Source organism: Pelmatolapia mariae, linkage group LG6 (genome assembly GCF_036321145.2).
Source record: "Pelmatolapia mariae isolate MD_Pm_ZW linkage group LG6, Pm_UMD_F_2, whole genome shotgun sequence".
NCBI lineage: Eukaryota > Metazoa > Chordata > Actinopteri > Cichliformes > Cichlidae > Pelmatolapia > Pelmatolapia mariae.
Genome location: NC_086232.1, coordinates 36,672,657 through 36,694,674, shown reverse-complemented (window position 1 = coordinate 36,694,674; position 22,018 = coordinate 36,672,657). Strand labels below are relative to the sequence as shown.

The 22,018-nt window shown below is 38.7% G+C and overlaps 2 protein-coding genes across 2 annotated transcripts; one reads left to right on the top strand and one right to left on the bottom strand.

The window, feature by feature from the left end:
• Positions 1-12,826: 12,826 nt before the first annotated feature.
• Positions 12,827-17,261, bottom strand: klf1 (Kruppel like factor 1 (erythroid)). Its single transcript, XM_063476820.1, has 3 exons — positions 16,862-17,261; positions 14,805-15,669; positions 12,827-14,714 (listed from the first exon to the last, which is right to left on the bottom strand). Exons 1-3 carry the CDS (start codon positions 16,934-16,936, stop codon positions 14,539-14,541), a joined length of 1,116 nt encoding a protein of 371 aa, XP_063332890.1. The 5' UTR covers positions 16,937-17,261; the 3' UTR covers positions 12,827-14,538.
• Positions 17,262-19,420: 2,159 nt separating this feature from the next.
• On the top strand, positions 19,421-21,929 carry lg6h22orf23 (linkage group 6 C22orf23 homolog). Its single transcript, XM_063477322.1, has 7 exons — positions 19,421-19,523; positions 19,760-19,853; positions 20,363-20,425; positions 20,779-20,934; positions 21,105-21,242; positions 21,587-21,687; positions 21,834-21,929. Exons 2-7 carry the CDS (start codon positions 19,760-19,762, stop codon positions 21,927-21,929), a joined length of 648 nt encoding a protein of 215 aa, XP_063333392.1. The 5' UTR covers positions 19,421-19,523.
• Positions 21,930-22,018: the final 89 nt, after the last annotated feature.

Sequence of the window (22,018 nt, the reverse complement as noted above, 5' to 3'; positions counted from 1 at the left end):
GGGGAATCACACACAGGTGAGGACAGTCAGGACAATTAGCAGACAAATAGGAAGCATAACAAACGCAGGACAGAAAGAAAGACAAACCTTCAAAATAAATCAGGAGATAACCAAAGGCAACTGAACAAGTACAAGATAAGGAAACACACTGAACATGTAGAGAAGAAGACTTACAGTAAACATTAAGACAAAGACTAAGGAACACTGGATGATACACAGCGGCACAGAGAGAAGAGCAGATAGGGAAACACTGAGGGAACTTTAACTACTACCAACAGAAACCAAAACATGAACCAAAACATGGGATACAAAACTGAAACTCATTACTGGAACAACCACATAGTAAAACAGGAATTAAAGACTCAAATATGTCACTAGAAACAAAACTTGCATTTTACCAGAGTAAAGAAATCAAAATAGAAACCCAGAAATCCAGCAACCACAAAAAATGAAAATTTCAAACACGGAGTGACAAAACACCACAGAAGCCCAACTCAAACATATTAACCAAGAATTAAAAAAAAACGAAACAGTAAAAACCTGAGGCCTTGTCATCATATTACCTCCATAAGCTTGTTTTCGTTACATAACACTTCCTGTTTCTACTATTTAACCAAGTAAATTATGTTCCCAGGGCCCCACATCATGTAAAAGCCTCTCAGACTAGGCCACCTTGTTCATGGTACCCTGGTCCAACGTCATGCCAGGAAACACCTCACAAGACCCGAGAGTCTCTGATAAAGAGACTGAATTAAAATGTTTCCAACAGAATAGCTGGAAGTGTTGCTGTGCCTCAGGGGTAGAGTGGATTGTCTGCTAATCAATCAATAATCACTAATCAGACAGGTTTAAAGGAACACTATTTGTACAGATGGCAGCTTAGACATATTGTCAGTGGAGAGTTGTTAGACTTTTATCTTCAAACACCCTCACCTGGGTGACCCAGCCGGGGGTGATCAAGCCTCGGCTCATGTCCAAGCCCCGTGCTACAGCACAGTTCTGCTCTCTTGTTCTAAAGCCGCTTGGAGGCTTTCTCCAAGTTTCAAGAGCAACGCTTGCTCTAAATACACAGATGTTAGAACTAAGTGCTGCTGTGGATAAAGTCAGTGAGAAAGTCTGAAAGTGTGTGAGATATTGAACCCCAGTTTACCCCTGATTCCCATCGGTGTGGGTGGGTGTGTGCAATGCTTAAAGTGCACATAAAATAGCACCGAATGAATGTGTGTGATTGGGTTATGCACTTTGGGTGGTCAATAACACTAGAAAATGTCCTAAAACTTTAGTACCCATCTGTAAATAAACAATCTTTAATATGGCAAAAAACTTTTACAGTTTACTACTTCTTATTCTCTGGATCACTGGGCTATGAGTCATGGACTCCTAGGAGTCCCCAGACCCCACTTTGGAAACCATTTCTGTAGTTATCACAGTCTGGTTCTCGTCAGAGTTGCTCTGATGTATCGAAGTCCTATTATATTGAGATAATGTTATTCACTCTACCTTTCAGGGGCTTTAAGTGCTGAGTACTGTATGTTCTACAACAACATCAATTTTACCCTTATAACTGTACCTGGAAGTGCTGCTTTAGAAATCTCCAAAACTGCATGTCATTTATCTTTATTACCACTTAAGTAAACAAAATATTTAATTTAACTTGATAGTTTAGGTTTCCATAAAGGCCTCTCAAAAATAAGAATCGGAATGGCTGTGTAACCTAGAAGATATAACTAAGGATAAATATTTGTTATGGAAGCTTAGGGAGAAAAGCAGATTTTCATTAACTGCTTTGTTTCGTCTAATTATGTTTTTACATGAGGTCATAAGGTTTGCCAAAGCCTGTGCGGGCAGTGCTCGTGGTTGCTTAAGTTGTCCTCATTTGCTCTTTCCAAGTAAGCACCACTAACGGGCAGTTCAAGGTACACAGAAACATGGGAAAAAAATACTGTGCGCATGCTTTTTTGTGTCTCTTAAATTCAAATTAGCACATAAACAATATGATTCTGTTTTTCTTTCCATTGCAACATCAGGTTATTAGGCAGCGTAGTTGTGTAATGTAGCTCACCATGTATGTTTTCTCTCTTTCAGGACTATAGCCTTGCTGTGTTAAGAACAAGAGAAGCTAATCACAGAGTTACTACACCTATGAGCTAATCTGTAAATTATTTAATCCTGTTAATGAAAAATGTAAAGACATCTGTATGGAGAATGTGCCCTGAAAGCTAGTGTAAATGGGGAAGCAAGCTGTTGCATAATACTCAGAGAAAGTGCATGTGAGGACTGTGCCATGCTGAAAGTTCAGTTGGGGTGAGTTTTTGCAGAAAAAAGGAACACTGTTCCATAAGCGTTGTGCCGCACAGTGATACTTCCTCCTTGCACATGGGAGTTCTTCACACTGAACCTCTCCTTTTTCTGTGTCGGCCTCTTTAGTTTCCATTAAACAAGGCAACACTTTTCATTTAATTTATGCAGATCTACGCTGGGTGTCAAAGACTCGGCCCAGAGCCAGAAATGACTCGTCAAAGGGTCCAATCAAGCCCAAAAGTTGGATATGTAAAATGGGAAAAGAGCAGTGCATGAGAGCATCATTTTTCACTGTATTTGGCACAAAGAAGCATCATGTTACAAAATCACATCAAGTCATGGGAACTGTTGTCCAAATTTCATCATTTCATCCAAGCCAGAGGCCTGAATTATTGTTAGTTTTGAAGTTTTCTCACAGACAAAATTATGACCTATGTCCTGTTATACCACATCAAAGCAAGGTAGTCAGGCCAAGGAGTTGTGTCAGTGTTTGTGTTTCTTTGTAATATACACTGACTGAATATGGAAGGACTGAGACATACTGCTGGCAATGCATTTATTTTTCTTAAGATTTCTCATGCTGCTGATCTGTTTTGTAAATGAAAAAGCAGTACTTGTATTCCTTTACAAGAAAATCAATGCAAAAATTGAGTGGTGTTTATTTCTCATAGGGTATTATGCAACGCAGCAACTGGATGTCCCACTTTATGTAGGACTGTACAGCACTTTTTATCCCTTGTCCCACTGTCCCAAATATTGAGACAATGTTCCACATTGTGTTTAGCATGAAGACAGACACTGAATGGATTTAATGAGAGGATGTTATCATGGTTCTCAGGCAGGTTGAAGGACCATCATTGTACACTATCTGCACAATGTCCAGTGTGGAAAAATGCAGGTCATCACAAAGTCACCAGCCATGCAAATCCAGAGAGTAGTTTTCATGTTTTTGTCACTAAATTTGCGAGTCTTATGAAAAATCTGGATATGCCTGAGACCCACCAGTTTATAGATGCACTGCTTCAGTGACCTTACTAAACAAAACAGCAACTTAAAGAGTTCACAGCATTTTTATCCATCCATCCATCCATCCATTCATTTGCTTCTGTTTATTGTATTTCAGGGTCACGGGGGGTGCTGGAGCCTATCCCACCTGTCTTAGGGCGAGAAGCAGGGTACACCCTGGACAGGTCACCAGTCTGTCGCAGGGCAAACACATATACACAGGCAACCATTCACACTGACATTCACTCCCACATTCACACCTATGGGCAATTTAGAGTTTCCAATTAACCTACCCCCACTAAGTGCATGTCTTTGGACTGTGGGAGGAAGCCAGGGGACCTGGGGAGAGCCCACGCAAACACATGGAGACCATGCAACTCCATACAGAAAGACCCCGACCTGATGGTGGAATTGGTAAAGTGGAAATACTTTCAAAAGTATTAGAAGTAAGAAGACTATTGCACAAGACTAAAATTTACTTTCCTTTAATAGTGTTCATATTTACTTAGTGTAGTAAAGTTTCTTGTTGTATTTACCCTTTTCCTCACTCTCTCACGCCTCACTCACTCTCTTGACTTTCTCATCACTGATTGGTTTCTGAGTTTCTTTGTACCTTAATTGAACTCAACTGACAAACATTATATATGGACTGTGCTCCCTGTTACTCACTCTTTTCACTCCCACAGTGGGTGACAGCTGAGGTGAGTTTGATTTGTTTTTCTGAGTTTAAACCTTTAAGTTAACTAGTTAACGTCCAATTTTGTTTTGTCTTTCAGAGTTTAGCAGCCCCTGTGTGTCTTTAAGTTAAAGTGAAATAAAGCCAGTCCCACTGCACAATCACTGATGGCTGTTTTCTTTGCCATGGTGACAACAACTTTATCTTACCTTCGAGCTTTCTAATAACACTTGGTAAGGTTGCATTCAAATAAAACATGACCTTTACACATCAAATGCCTCTCAGCATTTCTAATGTGTCCAGCATTGTCAAAAACAAACATACTTTTTGCCCCATACTCCATTTGCAAGGTCTGGTCACCCTATTATGTAACAGGTTTGCTGTTCCCTGCTTGAGAGAAATGTGGACCCATGAACTAAAATTCACTATTTGGGTTTTTTTTTCATCAAAAATTTGGTGACAACAGTGTGACTGTGGAAATGTTTCTACGAACTTTACAGAGCAGATCCGATCCAGGGGTGCATGCTGCAACGTACCGTGGAGGTTTTGGAGGCTGGAGCAAAAAAACTGAGCTGAATGAGCAGCAAACTGTAAATAAGGTTAAATGATGGATGTGCAGCACTCTTTCCCTATGTTAGAGCAGCAAGTCTGCATGCTGGTATGTTAACTGGCCCCTGAGGGAGCTAGGATTCTGGAAATGTTATATTATGTTAGACCTGGTGGTGGTTCTAGATGAAATAAAAGGGGTCACAAGCATTACTATAATTCACACAGAAGGGGAGCTGAACATGAGTGTCAAAGTCCATGGTAGTCTTCCCAGCAGGTATTGGTACATTTCCATGTAGGCCTGAGGTACAGCTCTGCCATCACAAGAGTCATGATGGATATAGAATCTGTAATGTAAACTGTTTCCAATTTAAATGGAGTTTTTTGGAGAAATGTCTAAAGTTAAGTGTCCTTTAGAATTAATTCAGCACTTTGTGTTCTGCATTTTCAAAACAGCTGGATACAACTATTCTTCAGTACCAAATGGATTTGCATTAACTCTCTCATGTCTGCCAAAACAAAGTAATTTCCAATAAAGAGGAGAGTTTATAATCACAGACTGTGTAGGTGTGCATACACACTCACCTCTGAACGCCTGCTCTGATCCACCATGACTCTTATCGTGTCCCTGTGTATTGAACTAAAGATTAAAGTCATAGCATCAACCAGCATCAGTGGACATGCTTCGTTGGCAACGTGTCCACTCTGCACCGGGGATTATGTAACTGAAATATTGTGCAAAATATCAACGCGCGTAATAACATTTTGAGTCCTCATTTGAACCTTGTAAACCACCTGATCTAGCATCACAGAGTTCACCAGTTACATGGAGTATAAATTTACTCATAAAAATGTCATCATTAGAAACCAGTAACACATGTCCACTCTTAGCAAAGAGTGTAGGCTTCCAGAATCTTACAGTATTGATTCTAAAATACTTTTACTTTGATACAAAATCTTATAGTCTTGGGTCATCTTGTATCTTATAGTTTGACGACCCCTGCCAAATCATCAGCTACTAAATACTTTAGCTTTTGCAGTTCATGCTCTCAAACTCCGGAACAGCCTACCTCAAAATCTTAAGGAAGCAAACTCTGACAGTAATTTCAAGATACCCCTTTTTTATTCTGACATTTAAATACCATTTTAACTTAATAATACTACTGTACTGATAAGAATCATCCCCATTCAGGAACATGGCAGATGCAGAGAACAGTTTTGTTTAAAGGTCTGTTCTGATGTGTAGACAACCTATCAGCTTGATATGTTTTTATGCCTGTGATGCCCTTTTAACCTCCACATGTGACATTGGGGTATAAAAATAAATTGAAGTGAACTGAAATCACATAGCTGGTTAGCACATTTACACTATTATGTATACTGTAAGTAACCAGCAGTATGTAAAAATAGTAAAAAAATAAATAAATAAATAAATAAAATAAATAAAAAAGCAAATGAAAATTACATTTATTTCCTCTTGGAAAAGCATGTTAAAAAATTAATAAGGAGCATATGAAGCTTTCTGAGAAAACTAGAGTTTTGCATTACAATCATTAAGTGCAGTATAAATAATCTGGGATGCTTTTAGTTACCGATTTCTCCTAAAGAACAAGTATGCTGTATTTAACAAACTCGTCTGGTGACCTTTTTATTTTACATGTAATGTTTTACTGTTGGTTTTAAGTTTCAAAACTTGTTGTTGTTTGACCAGAAACCAGGGAATCATGCAAAGCTACACTGGAGTTGGAAATAACTGTAACAGGTCAATGAAAAGTCTAAAGACTAAAAGAGGATCATCATCTGCGGCCATTTTTATTGTAATTATGAGTCTCCTGGTTTTATCGAGTTGCCATATGAAATGCATGTATCAAAATTTAAAAATGGGCGGTTCATTATGTCAGCGAAGCCTCCCTGTTGCATATGCATTCATGTGTACGCAAAGCCTCATTAGCTCTTTGAAAAACAAAGGTACAAAGTAATTGACTGCCGGTGCACAGAGTGTTCTGTGGCCTTGTTTGACTCTGTGTGTGTATGCTCAAGTTCAAATCAGGCGGATAACCCCCACCCCCGCTCCGTCTTTCTCCCTCTTCCCTCTCCCAGCTTTTCCTTTGATTCATTTGGACTCGCAGTCCCTCTCAACAGTCTCAGTGCTGCAGCGGCTTTCAGCGCTCTAATCCTGATCCCGCTCTCGGACAACAGGCCAAGATTCTCATTATGTGAGGTTGTGTAACTGCAGACAAAGAGTAAATAATTCCACACATTCATACTGGCTTAAAATAATCAAACTGAATTCGATGAGCGAGAGAACAAACACACTGAGTGGGACTATTTTATCATCATTTAGAAATCCTTATATTATATACCATATGGACAGTTACCAGTCCAAACTTATGCTACATTTGTTTCATAAAAAATACAGATGTTGTAGAGGCCAGAAATAGCGGGGTTTAATAATGCAGAGAAAATCCATTTATAAAAGGCTCATTGGAGAAGCAGATATCCTAAAATATTAATTCTATAATATACTGTGTGTATATTGCATGTGAGAGTGTTTCCACATGTTTATTTTAGTGATGTGAAGGGCTCCACTGTTTAAATAAATAAATGCAAAATAGTAGCATTACGGTTGATCTGCAGAGTTCACACAGCATTACTATTCAGATGATGTGTTTTACCTTTCCAACACTGCAATTCAGTTGCAATTTAGTGTTTAAGTGTCTGAAAATGTCCCAATTTTTCTTGACTTCTGACCACACATTTTCAAGGAAGCTTAATCTGAGAATCTGTGCAATAGAGTCTAGAGCAGCTGTCTAAGGGGTTTATAATTTTGAGTCTTAATACATTAAGACTCAAAATCCTTAAAAGCTGCCCAATATTTAAAGCAATATAAAAGGATGTAAACTATGAAAAAAGCTTAATTAAATATATTAAATGCAATTAATGAAGTATACAATATTTAGATGTGAGAGGGAAATCAAGTAAAACAGGTATAGAGAAAGTATTTGTTTTTTTGGTTTGACTTCTAAAGTTACATTTTGATGCTTATTAAAATATAACTTTCGGTACTTCCAGATGTGAGCTTGCTTATCTGGAAAGTATCCCTGTTTCCTTCTCCCTCTCCTTAATTTGATTAAATAAGTGACTGAAATGACGTATCTTGTTAGGGGGGGAAACAACAAGAAAGAGGAGGATTTAATTATGCTTCTGTCCTCAGTAAACCTTTCTTCCACTGCAGCATTCAAATTGTTTTCTGTGGTTCATGTGGGTGGTGGGGAGGAAGAAAATATCCTTCTTTATATAAAACAATCAAATCAAATTATTTAATGAGTCTTTTCCATTAATGACCTTGCATTGGGGATTTAGAAAAAAAATGTGGTGGAATAAGCTAAAAGAAATCAAATGCACTGAAAAACATTACATTACCGTCATTGTTTATGCCACATGGTGTTTAAGCCTTGGCCTGGTCACATGCATTATAATAATGTCTTTGTTTAGTACACTCTTGTCATGCTCAGAGATAAGATCACTCCAATCAAGGGGTTAACTCACCCTCTCTAAAGCTATAACATTATGTAACCATGAAAGGAGGAAGTAGAACATGGAAGTAGAAAGCAGATTTGTTTCAGAGTTTGTTTGTTCTTTTAGGGCACTACAGGCCAGAGCCTCTATCCTCATGTCACCTCTAAATCCCAAATCACTTACCCTTGAACACTGCACTAAAATAGACTGCAGATGGAGCCTCATGACCATCACTAACATATTTGTGATTTATCTGATGATGTGGAACATCTTTTGTATGAGTGAAGAACAGATTATTATTAGCTCTAAAATTATCATGATTGCTTGAGGGCAGTGTGGCTCGGTTGATAAAGCAGGTTTTCCATCTTATGACAGGGTTGGTGGTTTGATTCCAATGGCAGAACACCTTACGTTGCACCTTGCAATTTGCATGGCAGTGTGTGAGTAAGTGTATGAGCCCTTGATTATGTAATGACATACGGTCAAGGCCTTTTTAATATTGGTCATATTTTATATGTTAATACAGCTGTGGTCACTAGTTTAGATGCACTCATCATGGGCATGGATGAGATGGTAATTTGGGGCTTTGAATTATTTAATTGTTCTTTCACAACTTAAAGGGTGCAAAAGTTTGAATTTATGCATATACATTCCTTCGAATACTTGGTTAAGTGTCCCTTAGCAAGCTGCACCATGGCCAGACTCTTTTTGGTTGCTGTCTGCAAGCTTGTGGCATGATTCTGGTTGGGTATTTGACCTGTCTCATGGCGAAATTTCTAGAGTTCACTTAAATTGGTTTGTTTCTTGGTGCAGATCTGGATGGAGGCAAGGCCATTCCACAAGCTTCATATTAGCTTGCATTTTGAGTCCAGCCTGCCTCATTGGTTATGACAGTTTTGATGTGTGTTTAGGATTATTGTCCTGTTAGAAAATCCAACTGCATCCAAGTTTAACTTTCTAGCTGTTGATTTGAGGTAAAGTTGAAGAATTTGGAGGTAGATCTCCTCTTTTATTATTTCATCCACTTTGTGCAATGAACCAGCACAACTGGCAGTAAAATAGCTCCAGAGCATGATGATGCCACCACCAAGCTTGTTAGTTGGTGCAGCATTTTTAGGTTTGAAAGCTTAACCTTTACTTTTCTGAAACATACCTAATGTCTTTGTGGACACATGGTTCAACATTTGTCTTATTTGTTGTCCATGTGGGCAGCTGCAAATTTCAGTTGAGCTTGAAGGTGTTCATTTTTAACAGGGGCTCCTACTTGGTTCAGACCCTTTCAGTCTCAATCCAGTGAGTGCTGTCTTACAAATCCTTTTTAACCCTCACTCATAAAAGGCTGATGGAGTACGTATCACCCTGCCGGTAAGAAAGTTAAAACACATTTTAGAACTTTCAGCACTACTTATTAAAATATTTAAGTGTATGTATCTCATTGGATTTCTTCAGGGATAGGAATCTAGAATCGGTTTCCAGTAGTCCAGTTCCTTGGAACTGTTAGTATGCTTGTCTATGATCCTGCTTTCCAGTTTCAGTTGCACTTGTGGTTCTTTGAGCTGATTTCAGTTTGTGTGTCTGAGGAGGTAAATAGTGTTTATGAACGTTACTTTTATTTTTACTGCACAAAATGATGAGTAAAGGGCAAACTGCATCCAGTACATCAAGCACAACAGTTGCATTATGCTGCTAACACAGGGGTGCCCAATCCCAGTCCTCGAGAGCTACCGTCCTGCAGCTTTTAGATGGATCCTTGTTCCGACACACCTGAATCAAATGAATGGCTTGTTATCAGGCATTTGCCAAACTTGATGGCATGCTGAAGAGGCAATCAAACCATTTGATTCAGCTGTGTTGGAGTAGGGATGCATCTAAAAGCTGCAGGACAGTAGCTCTCGAGGACTGGGATTGGGCACCCCTGTGCTAACATAACTTCAGCCCGTTGCAAGCATCTACACCAGTGGTGTCCAAACCTCCAGGCCTCGAGGGCCGGTGTCCTGCAGGTTTTAGATGTGTCCTTGATCCATCACAGCTGATTTAAATGGCTATATTACCTCCTCAACATGTCTTGGAGTTCTCCAGAGGCCTGGTAATGAACTAATCATTTGATTCAGGTGCATAGACCCAGGGTGAGATCTAAAACTTGCAGGACACCAGCCCTCGAGGCCTGGAGTTGGCCAAGCCTGGTCTACACAGACAGCATGCTAACACAAAGCTAGCCAAGAACCCAGCACAGCCCCGGCACAGGAGCCAGACTTTGAACTTCAACAGGTAACAAACAGATGAGCAGTCAGGCTGCAGCCTCTATTTCTACCTGGTCATGTTTCTTAAGTAGTATCACTTTGGCAGGTTTTCATTTTGGCTTTGTGCTGTTGGCTTTGTGTTCCAACCTAAATACTTAGAGAAAGATGATGTGTGTGTCCTTATCAGGATAGAGATTTATATTGGTGTGAGGGACTGTAGTGTTAAATGGTAATTATGAGACACTGAATTTCAGCTATTTTACAGAGTAACATGAAAGTAATGAAACGAGTAGCATAATGAATTCCTTACTGCTTGGAGTAATTATGTAAAGTATCTTTAAGAAAACGAACATTTAAGAAAAATGATCTGTACAATATATTACCTTTTTTTTTGAGTAATTACCCCAACGGTGATCACAATAAAGAGGGGAAATACCTCCAACATGAACAAACATTTGACCCATAACGTGTCATTAATTGTCATTAATTTGCATGAATGTAATGTCTTTGATGTACTGCTTAGCAATGGTGGTCACTGTCAAAGAGGAGCTAATGAGAATCGATAAGAGAATCAATAAGGAATCGATACTGGAATTGACAGTAGAATCGGAATCACTAAATTCTTATCACTTCGCTTCTGTAGTTCTCATTGGCTCTGCTCATTTCATTTCTGACCTCATTCTGACCAAAATTTCAAATAATGCATTAAGTGTACAGTAGTCTCCAAAATGCTCATCTCAAGAACACAGCTCTGGCTGTGTGCACAGAAGCCCCGCCGACCTGCTGTTCAAGCCTTCTGTTTTTTGGAAGGCACCCAATCAGAAAAAACAAGAGCAAAACAGGTTATGGTAGACCGTGATAAACTGGGAGGACTGCACCAAGACCAAGCACAAGGTAAATAAGGTTTATTTTGAACTGTTGGTCATGCAAAGCTACCCTAATAGAGTCCAAGAATATAATTATGGAGCTGGAAATGAGCATATTAGGTCCCTTTTAAGGACTTTGTAGCACTTAGATTAAAAGGCATCATTTACTATTAACTTCATGTAGCTATTTCAGGCTCTGATTAAGGCACTTATGTGTTGATGCATGTACTAGCTAGTTAACATCTCTGCTCAACATTCATTATGTTGTCCCCGATTAGCAGGATTAAGAAGCCAGTCTTAGCCATGATAGCACATCAAAGTGGACCTAGCTGCAGCAGCTCAGTCTTAATCTCTAGTACAGATCAAACTCTAAAACTAACCGTTGCCTTGGTTGGGCTCCTTGTCGTCCTGCAAAATATTTGTATGATTGCATAACTGGTCTCATGAGAGGTAAAGATATAACTGTTCCTGTTCACATACCAGAAAATCCAGAACATGAGGGTTAAATTAACTGTACGTCAGACTTCCATATTATTAAAGAAGAATTTCGTGGATTTTATTGAGTCTGTCGAAGGACTTAGTATTTCCATGTAAGTTTATAAAAAGTTACAAACAGGCTTTTGTACAAAATTACATCACTTCAGTATCATGCTCTGGAAGTTAAACCCATTTACAAAGTGGAAACTTGCTATTACAATAATTGATTTTAAAATGAATATCTCTCATTTTAAAATATGTTCATCCACCAAACCCTCTCTGTTTTTTGGTTTGTTTTTGTTTTTCGAGGTTTTACCAAAGCCTCAGAATCTCTGTGATCTTTTATGCAACTAAAAATACTGTCAATATTAATGCTTTGTTGTGGATCACATTAGGTCAGCAGTGGTTTTTCTAACTTTGTTTACAAAGCAGTGCAGATTCATTGCTGAATGTGTATGCTTAAGCATGTGTTGTAGATTCTGGTAAGTGTGTGAGGTTGTGAGTCTGTTTGCCTTCCCTGAGGGTATGCGGTACACAACATTGTATATATTTGTTAGGTGGAGGGAGAGGAAGCTTCTTAATGTGATGATGAACTCCATCATCTGACATAATCAGGATGAATCAGTGCACCGTGTTACATAAGCAGATCCCCATCCTTACCTCACCCTTACCCAGATTAGAAACACAGCAGACACAGCCGCCTACAGCCTGCTGATACCTGCCTGCAGCCTGGAGGACCGATGTGATAACAGAACACTGACATCTAGAGGTCAAATGCTGATATCAACCATAGTGCTTTCTCACTCTTGGAAAATGGAAAATGTGTTTTTACTCTCTTTGAAAACCCCAAATGACTTGAAATGGACAATTCTTTCTAATCTTGCTGTAAAGCAAACAATATTTAAGGGCAGGGGTGTAAAACATTCAGCCCACGGACCAGAATCGACCCACTGGAGGGTCCAGTTTGACGTACTGAATGACTGAAAAATGCTGTTTTGCAGTACTGACAAGGACATAAATCGTGGCCTGTTGTGCAAAAAGAGTAGTAAAGTAACTAACACAAAACCATTAAAAGAAAAAAAAACATTGCTTTTTCTTTATTAAGTATTTCTTAATAATTTTGAAGTCCCAGCTTTATGGTTTTGTGATTATCTTTTTTATTATTATTTTTTAAATCAGGCTCAACTGACCAACAGTTTTACAGAATTAAAAGTCTTTATTGTTGGAATTAAAACAATATTAAAAATTCTTAACATAACAATGCTAACAACGCTCTTTTGAAATAAAAATATTTTACAAATAATATAGTATCTTCTGCTGTTGTAAAAGAGTATAACAATAAATATGTTGCTTATTTTTAATGACAATAGAGAGCTCAGAAAAATGCTGATTATTTACAGCTTTAGCAAATGCTTATTTTTAAATAAAAATATGTTTTAAAAAATAAACCAATATTAGCTTGCTTTCCATATAATTTAAGTCATATTTCTATTACCATTTTGGACACACCAGCTCATGGGTCAGTGTTTCTCTTTCTGACTGCATGATGTTTAACTGTTGTGTCACATCAGTTTTGTGGTCCTGTATAGAACCCAGTGTAATAGATTTTTAGTTATAAGATACTTTGTAAGGATACAAAATCATACTGCAGTGCAGTATTCTTTCTTTCCCTTGCACAAAAAGGGGGAATTTATTTATTTTTTTAAAAAAGGAAACATTGATATTTGCACTTGGCCAAAATCTGCCAAATATCAGTACTAATCTTGCTTTGCCTGTAAGGGGAACAGAATTTGAGATGACTATATCATCTCAGTGCTGACATAATTAAGCATGGCTAATAAGCACTCATGGCTTTGTTCGTAAGCTATGAGTTCTGGATACACTGTTGTGTATCATCTTGTAACCAATGTTACAAACACTTTTAGGTCTTTTGTTAGTGTTTAAGTCCACTGTCTGTAAACCCACAGTGTGTACAGTGTTTGTAAAAGCGGCTCTTATAGCTTTAGACATGCTTATTTTACAAAGGTTGTCTTCTTCTGGTTGACATGCTGCCAGGTTAAGTTAGGACTAAGTCTTTGATTTAAGGTAACTGTTGTGCTCAGATATGTAGATGTGATGGTTAAAGGGTACCCAATATTATCTGTCTATCTAATATTGTCTGTCAACAATGGTGGATGCTCATGTTAAATAAGGCTAAGGTTTCACATATTGAGGTCAGTGTATGTGTGAGTAATCCTATCAGCTAAATGTTCAGGCGTCAGACTCTCAGTTTCTACAAGTTCTTTTGTATGATGTCACAGAGGTAGATATCTCTAAAACTGTCATCTTAGCACAAAAGCCCCACACATGTGCTGTTCAGATGTTCTAGTTATGACGAGCAGCCAGTCACGGTAAAGCTGGCTTCTTTGAGACCAGGGATAACATGAGGCATTGCACCAAGATTTAATATAAGGTGAAGTTTTGTTTTGAACTGTGACTCATACAATGCTACTACAGCAGAGTTTTATAATAAAAACATAGACGTGGTGCCCTTCAAGAACAGGGAAACACCATTGAAGGTTCTCAAAATTAAAATATGTGTAATAGAGAGAGACAAAGGAGATAAACTTGCTACAATGCCTGCAGCAAGTCCCCTGCTCCATCTTTTTTCTGTGGAGTACTCCTCTCATTACCGGTGCTTCAGCAATTACTAATGGTCACTCTTTAAGTGACGGATATCAATCATTTCTGAAGCTGAAGGGTTTTCAATTAGATTTTGAGTTAGACCTATCTCATTTGTTTTGTAAGTATACCAAAAACATCTACACCAGATGAATTTTGAGGTCCTACATTCAGACAAAATTTGTCTACTTTTTAATTAAAATGTCTTATAATGGCAGAGGTGTAGATTTGTGTATATGCGAGAGCGTTAGTTGTGTCTCTTCATGTGCAGAGCCAGGTGGTCTGAGCGAGAGAAGGCTCTCTGGCAGAGCATACACTGGTACGGTTTCTGACCCGTGTGCTTGCGGTAGTGACGTGTCAGCTCATCCGAGCGGGCAAATTTCCAGCTGCAGCCCTCCCATGAACAGTGGTAAGGCTTTTCACCTGATAAAAGATAATAAAGCAGATAGCAGTTTAAAAAAAGCATCACTTAAACCATGAGTTAAGATCACAGTTGTTTCTGTTGTTGGTTACCTGTGTGGGTGCGGAGGTGAGCCTTGAGGTGCGAGCTCTTGGTGTAGGTCTTGCTGCAGCCGGGGTATTCACAGCTGTGGATGGCAGGTCTCTTTTTCCCCGTAGCTCTTCTGCCACGCTTCCCTTCCAACCCACTAGGGGGCACCTGTTGTCCAACCAGCAGAGGCTGCTGGTGCAGGGGCAAATGCCCCTGGCTGTGGTTGTAGTCACAGTAAAGGCTGGCAGTGTGGTTAAAGTGGGGCAAGTAGCGGTAGTGTCGAGGGTCAGGGGTCACAGGCTGAGGTCGGATGAACCTGTTTTCAGGGATGGCCACCATGGTAGGCTGCTGCTGCTGCTGCTGTTGGTGGTGGTGATAGTAGGGGTTGAAGTCCCATGATGCAACCTTACTGAGGCTTCCTCTGCTGTGTCTTTCAACACTTCCTCCTTGGGAGAAGTCAAACTGATTTATGTTATGCACATTAGAAAATAATATTCGACCTGTTTGATCGTCATTAAAACTACGCTGGTACAGCTCTGGCTGGACTGTGGTGGTTTCAGCAGGGGACATGAGCTCAGCCATGAGGCTGCCGCTGTTCATCTGCAGACTCTCCTGTCCTGATGGGTCCTTAAGCACACTCGTATCTTGGTATGCAGTGTTTGGGTCAAACTGCGGAAGCAGTTGGTTGCTGTTGTTGAGAGAGGGGCTGGGGTCGGGGGAAGGGCTGCTCCACTCTGACAGCAGAAACTCAATGTCCCAAGATGCTTGGCTGTCATCATCCAGGAGCTCCTCTGCCATTTGTTGAGAGACCTGCAGTTGCTCAGAGCTCTTTGGTGACGGTTTAGTGCTTGGAGAGTCTAAAGGGAGAGACCCATCTGACTTACACACCTGTTGGAGAGAATTTTAAGATTATGAAAACCAAGAACATCCTTAAATGTTCACAGAGGGTATTTTCCAAATATACAAACAAACTAGATTACTTATTTTGTCTACCTCAGAATAACCAAATAATAATATAAGCCCATAATAAATTCAGCTGAATTTCATAGAATGAGTAGATTTTCCTAGCATTTGCACCAGTGAGTCAAGCTTCTTGCTTAGGGCCACAAAGCGCCTAATCTGATTTAAAACGGACCAGACCAGTAAAACTGTTGCGTAATAACCGCTGTGAGATGGTTTGAGAAAACTATGTGCAATTTCAATAATATGTCTCAGTTTTTCTATGTACAGACAGACTTTTGTTATCACATGTACATTACAATTTGTAGATCACAGTGGATCTGCAAAGCCGCATATCCTCAAGTGTAGAGTATTTTTGAACTACAACAATATTATTTTTAGTTCTGTATAAAAAGAACAGCCTCCTTCTCAACATACTTCTATCTTTATGGACATTTCCACTCCCGGGTTCTGTTACAAATTTGAATTATTAATGACTGTTATTCAATTGTAAAACTTTCAGACTTTGCAAAGCCACTGGGCAGTTAAGGAAAATCACAAGCTGGGTAATTTTTCTTTATTACTGATTTAGTTTAGTTTAGTTTCTTTCACGTAATAGTAATTTTTGTTTTTCAGATTGCCAGAAATAACAAAAAAATGCATTACTTTCTGCCCACTGTGGTAATAAATGCTGGTGGCTCTCACACACGTGTATTATTCTAATACAAATCCAAAGCTATCGTTAAAGATATTCAATAAATTATTTATTAAGCCAACAGTTTTGCTCCCTGCAGACTTTCTTTACATTGTGATTTCATTGCTTTTTCATATAAAGCAACACAATGCACAATACAATAAGTGAACTCAATTGGAACAACAGCAAGATTTGACAAAAAGCTACCAAGTGTAAATAAAATTTCATTTAAGTTCATCTTGAAACTGTATGCAGTATATTTTTAGAGCCCTTTAGAACAAATAAAAAACTTACAAGTCATTTTTGTAGCAGTTTAATTTTGAGCATTATTCGGTCACTTTCGTAGTAAAAGCAGACACATAAATATTAAATGGTCACACTACATGAAAGGTGAGTCACTATATTTCGCTAAAGAAATCAAATATTTGAAGTGAACATGCTACTTACTTTCATATTGTCAGTGGAGTGAGAGAGGTTGGAGAAGGAGCTGAAGGAAGGGAGCACAGCCTGGGTAACAGCCATCAAGCAGTCTGATATGGCAACAGGTGTAACAAGAACAGGAAAGTTTCTTTTTTCTTTTGGATACTTCTGTATTTTTTTTTTTTTTTTTTTTTACATGCCCACCTCACCCTCAGCTAACAGGAAGTCAGACTCCAGCTCACCAGGCCTCTCATCCCAGTTACAGTCCACTCAGTGCAAACAGGCCACAGAGAGCTGCCTCCTTTTCGTCATTGCTTGCCTGCTATCTCTCCCTCCTCTCTCTTGTCTATCTCTGTCAGCTGCAAGTCTAACTTCAAATCTCTCGTTTTCATGTAGGTTTCGACCGTTAGGAGGTGGAGCGTACGTGTAAATTACTTCACTGGTTCCTTTAAGACCGGTCATTTATAAACCCTTAGAAACTCTACTCTCTGACCTCAGCACACTGTCTTCCTGTTGTGTGGGATTCAGAGCAATAAAACCTGAAAAAACATTGAGCATCAGGCTGTCCTCTCACCTTTTATATATGAGGAAAGACCAAACAACCTTCGCTTATGCTGCGATTAAAAGCTAAAATTTGATGAATCATTATCACTGACATGGTCACTGACGTGAATATGCCCAACAATCATTTTACACTCGTGTTTTTAAAATTCTTAAAGTATGTTTTTACAGATGTTTATTTCACAGAGGAAAAAGTTGGGATCAAATAGCAACACACACATTTTTTTTAAGGCTTCACAGGGAGTCAAATGATGATGAGGATTAAAGCAATAGTTGTTAACTTTTTACGCCTGAAACACAAAAGAAACATTTTTGGTTTGTCACTGGAAACTTTTATTTTGTAAGTAGAATATGTCAAAAAAAGAAAGAGGGGGGGAGCCTCCAAAAGGTGGAAAACTACACCCTGAATCATGGAATAATTGCCAGGAAATGTAATTGTTATTCAAGCTTGAGGGTTTATTGAACTGTATTAAAAAAATTAAACAATTAATTAATTAATATAAATTTGCGTATGTGTTTTAATTTGTATCATTTGGCATTTTTGTAGCACTGCATGTGTCTGACAGTATACATCAGGTATTTCAGGGAAACAAAATCATGCTAATGATGTAGAGTTAAAATGTATCAAATATGATACACTAGCCATAACAGGATTAAACAGCTGCTACATCAAAACTGAACGAGTAGTTTTAAAATGATACAAAAAATAATAAAATCATGATAATTAGATAGTAACAGTCACTGCAAATAGCTGCAAATAAATAAAAAAAGGGGATAAATAATGCTGAAAACATCTTCCAAGTTTACTGAACTACCATCCATCCTTTGAATGTGTATACAAATGCCTTTAAAGTGCAGTAAAATTAAGCCTGTAGACAAATGGCGCACACTCAGTTATTTTTCATTCACAAGTAAACAGATCATTGGCTGTTATCAGATGAAAGGCCGCTATCTATTTAAGCACGCTTTGGCACAAAGTCCAAACTGTGTGGGCACACGTACAGAGACGTTTTATGCACGTTTAATGTGGATAGACATGTTAATTGAAAAAAGAAAGCATACATGATTTGAAAAAGCAACTTGCATACTTTTAATATGATTGTGTAAATACCTAAAAACAGGTGACTGGCATATAAACACATACTCAAACAAATAATGGATATGTAGTAATTTTAATTGTTTGACTCTACAGCAGAAAGTGAACCTCTTCTGTTTTTGCTGCTTACAGTTTAACACACTTGTGCACACAGGTTGTGTCTGTATTCCCAGTGAGGACGTGTGACTTCTGAGAAGACCTGTGTGTGAAAGGTGATTATATTCTGGCTGCTGTTTATCTGCAGACATTCAGCAAATGCAGGCTGCTGTATTTCCACAGATAATGATGCCCTGACTGCTGCTGACCCCCGATGACTTGCCCGCCACTGATAAAGACTCTCTCTTGAGAGTCTTCCAAGTGACGACTACACATAAGACATTCACTATGCAGGTTGAAAGCTGCATTGATCGACTGCTTTATAGACACATTGAATCGTATATGTACAATGACAATAAAGGGCCATTCTATTCTATTCTATAAAAATAGTATTTAGCTATTTTAATTTCTAGCTGGCACTTCTAGTAATTCCTGACTTTCTCTCTCTCTCTCTCTGTGTGTGTGTGTGTGTGTGTGTGTGTGTGTGTGTGTGTGTGTGTGTGTGTGTGTGTGTGTGTGTGTGTGTGTGTGTGTGTGATAAAAAAATGTTTAATAGACTCTTGGGGACAAAACTAAAATAAATGAAAATAAAATCAATAACTGATGGAAGCCATTAAAACGGTAATTAAAATAATAATCTGTCTCCCTCTAGTGGCAATAGTTGACACTGCACCACTGTATTGAAACAATTGGTAAGCGTAAAATATCTTTTTTTTTTTTTAAAAAAAAGATTTTAAAAACGTGCAGTTTTATAGTAATTTCTGTCTTTGTCTCTCTTTCTCTCTTTTTTTTTTTTTTTTAAACATATTTCAGTAAGTTAAAACAGAGCTTTTGTTATTATTTAGTTGCTATAACAACATAGTGTCACTGCCGCCTTCCTGAGTTTGAAGTTGATCTCCTTTTTTAAAGACTGGCCTTTCCTTAACAAACAACGGGGTAAGCTTTATTAATGTTATTAGTGTTTAATATTAGATTATTAATATAATATTTAGTTACTATATTTGTCTCGTAGATGAGCGTTTTTATTCCCCGAAGCTTTAGGTCGTGTTGAAGTCATTCATAGACCACAGCGATGAAGTTCACGTTAAATTCAGGAATAACAGCACCATAAATTGAACTAAAACAATGGTATTCTGGGTTGTAATGTCCCCTGTGTGTGTTTTATTTTGCAGATGGAAACTTCCTCACGGGCTACAGCTAGCAGGGGATTGTGGAACAGCCCCAGAGCCACACAGTTCAGCAAGGAGACCCAGGACACGCTGAGATGTAAGCTGTGCTCACTAAAGAAACATTAATAAAAACCTTAAATTTTACATGATGATATCAGTGCAGCAGTTTGAATTAAAAATACAGTGTTGACAGGCTGCAGTCAGCCCGCCACAGACTGCCCAGCTTTGTTCAACCTTGATGTGTTGATAGTTTTGGATTACTTACTACGTCTTCAAGCAGTTCTTCCAAAGGTTTCAGGCATGTTGGAGTTCAAACCTCAGATTCTCCTGGGTCAGAGGGAAGTTGGGGTTTCCAGATTTGAATATACCCACCAGCGCCTTTCACTCTGAGTGTGTCATTGTCAGTCCTGTAAACACACCATGTGAGCTTTTCGTGGTCAGAACATTTGTTCTTCATTTTGCATGTCCTCAAATTTTATGAAGATATGAGAGATTTTCAGCATGGTCTCAGAATTTATGATGCCGCTATAGAGCTGTGTCTGTGTTTCCATTTACCGTTGCTGAGGCCTGTGCTGTGTACTCTTATTGTTCTGTTTCTGTGCTCAGTGTTGAAGCAGGAATCAAGGGTCACCAGCCTCAAGAGAAAACAGATCAACAAACAGCCAAAGAGTAAGTTTGTCTGATACTGTCTCATGGTGTATTTTCTTATATTTATACTTAAAATATAGTTGTACCAGAAGTCAAAATTTTAAAAGTTAATAACAACAATCCACTCTGTACATAAGACGTATTGCTAAATACCATCATGATTTTGGCCCTTATGGTCCCATATACTGTTACCATTGGACTTCAGACTGATTTAACACTCGGGCATGATGTCCTGAGAGCAGGTGTACCTGATATGGTCACCTCAGTTATGTGCTCACAATATGGGATTTGAAAAAAGCACAGACACACTTTTAGGAACTCTTCATTTTGTATAAACAAAAAACTTTTGCTGTTGTAAAATATTTGTCCTTCAGATGAAACAGCTTTGCCTTTCACCTTTGATCCGGCACAGTCTTCTCCTGGTAAATCTGTCCAGAAACACTGGCCAGTGCACACTCAGAAACGCACCGCCGAGGCATGTCGGTCTGGGAACAGCTACGAGAGAGAAAAGTTTCGTCCTGGTCCAACACGTACGTTCTTGAAACTGACATAAATTTCAGTTTATGTGTATATTACATGTCATTCATCCCTTTGATTTTCCCCATTTCTTTCCTTTTTTTTTCTTCATTTATTCCATTTTCTGCACTCTGAGAAAAATTCAGGCTCTGTTTTGTGGAACTTTTTCTTCATGTCACCCAAGGAGACCTAGAGAAAGAGAAGACGAAGCTTCAGAACATCTTTGCACATGGGACCGAGCAGCCCGGAGCAGGATCTTCTCAGAAACCTCCTCAACATCAGAGCTCAGAAGTACCAAAGAAGATGGATCGCTATCAGGAAGGTGAGGCTGACTGCGGAGCAAAACAATGAGATGGAGCGGTTACACCAGCATCATATTTGAATCTTAAAGGGACAGTTTAACCCCCAATTTTTCCTATTGCCTGTAGCGCTGTTTATCAATCTAAATTCTTTTATTGGGAGTTGTTTTTAAGATTTCAGCTCCAGAAATATCTGCCTTCTAGATTGTAATAGAAGTGCATGGAACCTTGGGCTATTTTCAGTGCAACAAAAGATACATTTGAAAAACTTAAATTTGTTTTTGTAGGGAATATTTTCTGAGCCTCATGACAAGATCAATGTGCTCACTGACCCTCAGAGTAAGACCACGTTCTGTTTTTCCTGCAGTTCTGAATGAAATACAGGAAAGACGACAGTTTCTGGAAGACATGGCCTCCCTGGGTCAGGAGAAAGATTATATCGACATCATCAACACTGAGATATCTCAGGTAAACGTGCTTTGAGCCACTATTATGTTCATTTAGTATTGTATTTTAATATATATATATATTAGTGACGAGACAGATCAGTAGCAGTTTAACCTGAACTAAGATATGATCAGATTCACTTAAATGTATCCTGGCTTTAATAACAGAAATTACGAGAACTGGAGATAATGGAAAAATCCCACGTTCCCACATCTGACACAAACACAGAGAGGACAGAAAATGCAGCCAACAAAGAAGACTGACTGTTGTATTTGACCGGGCGGTCTGCTTCTCTTCAAGCAAGAGACACACCTTCAGTCAGAGCAGAGACACACGCGCACGCCAGTGAATA

Coding starts and splice junctions, on each gene's coding strand:
- klf1 (XM_063476820.1), bottom strand. CDS start 16,936: ATGGCTGTTACCCAGGCTGTGCTCCCTTCCTTCAGCTCCTTCTCCAAC. Junction 15,670..16,861: donor ACTCCACTGACAATATGAAA/GTAAGTAGCATG, acceptor TCTCTCCAACAG/GTGTGTAAGTCAGATGGGTC. Junction 14,715..14,804: donor TCACCTCCGCACCCACACAG/GTAACCAACAAC, acceptor ATCTTTTATCAG/GTGAAAAGCCTTACCACTGT.
- lg6h22orf23 (XM_063477322.1), top strand. CDS start 19,760: ATGGAAACTTCCTCACGGGCTACAGCTAGCAGGGGATTGTGGAACAGC. Junction 19,854..20,362: donor GACCCAGGACACGCTGAGAT/GTAAGCTGTGCT, acceptor TTCTGTGCTCAG/TGTTGAAGCAGGAATCAAGG. Junction 21,688..21,833: donor TCAACACTGAGATATCTCAG/GTAAACGTGCTT, acceptor CTTTAATAACAG/AAATTACGAGAACTGGAGAT.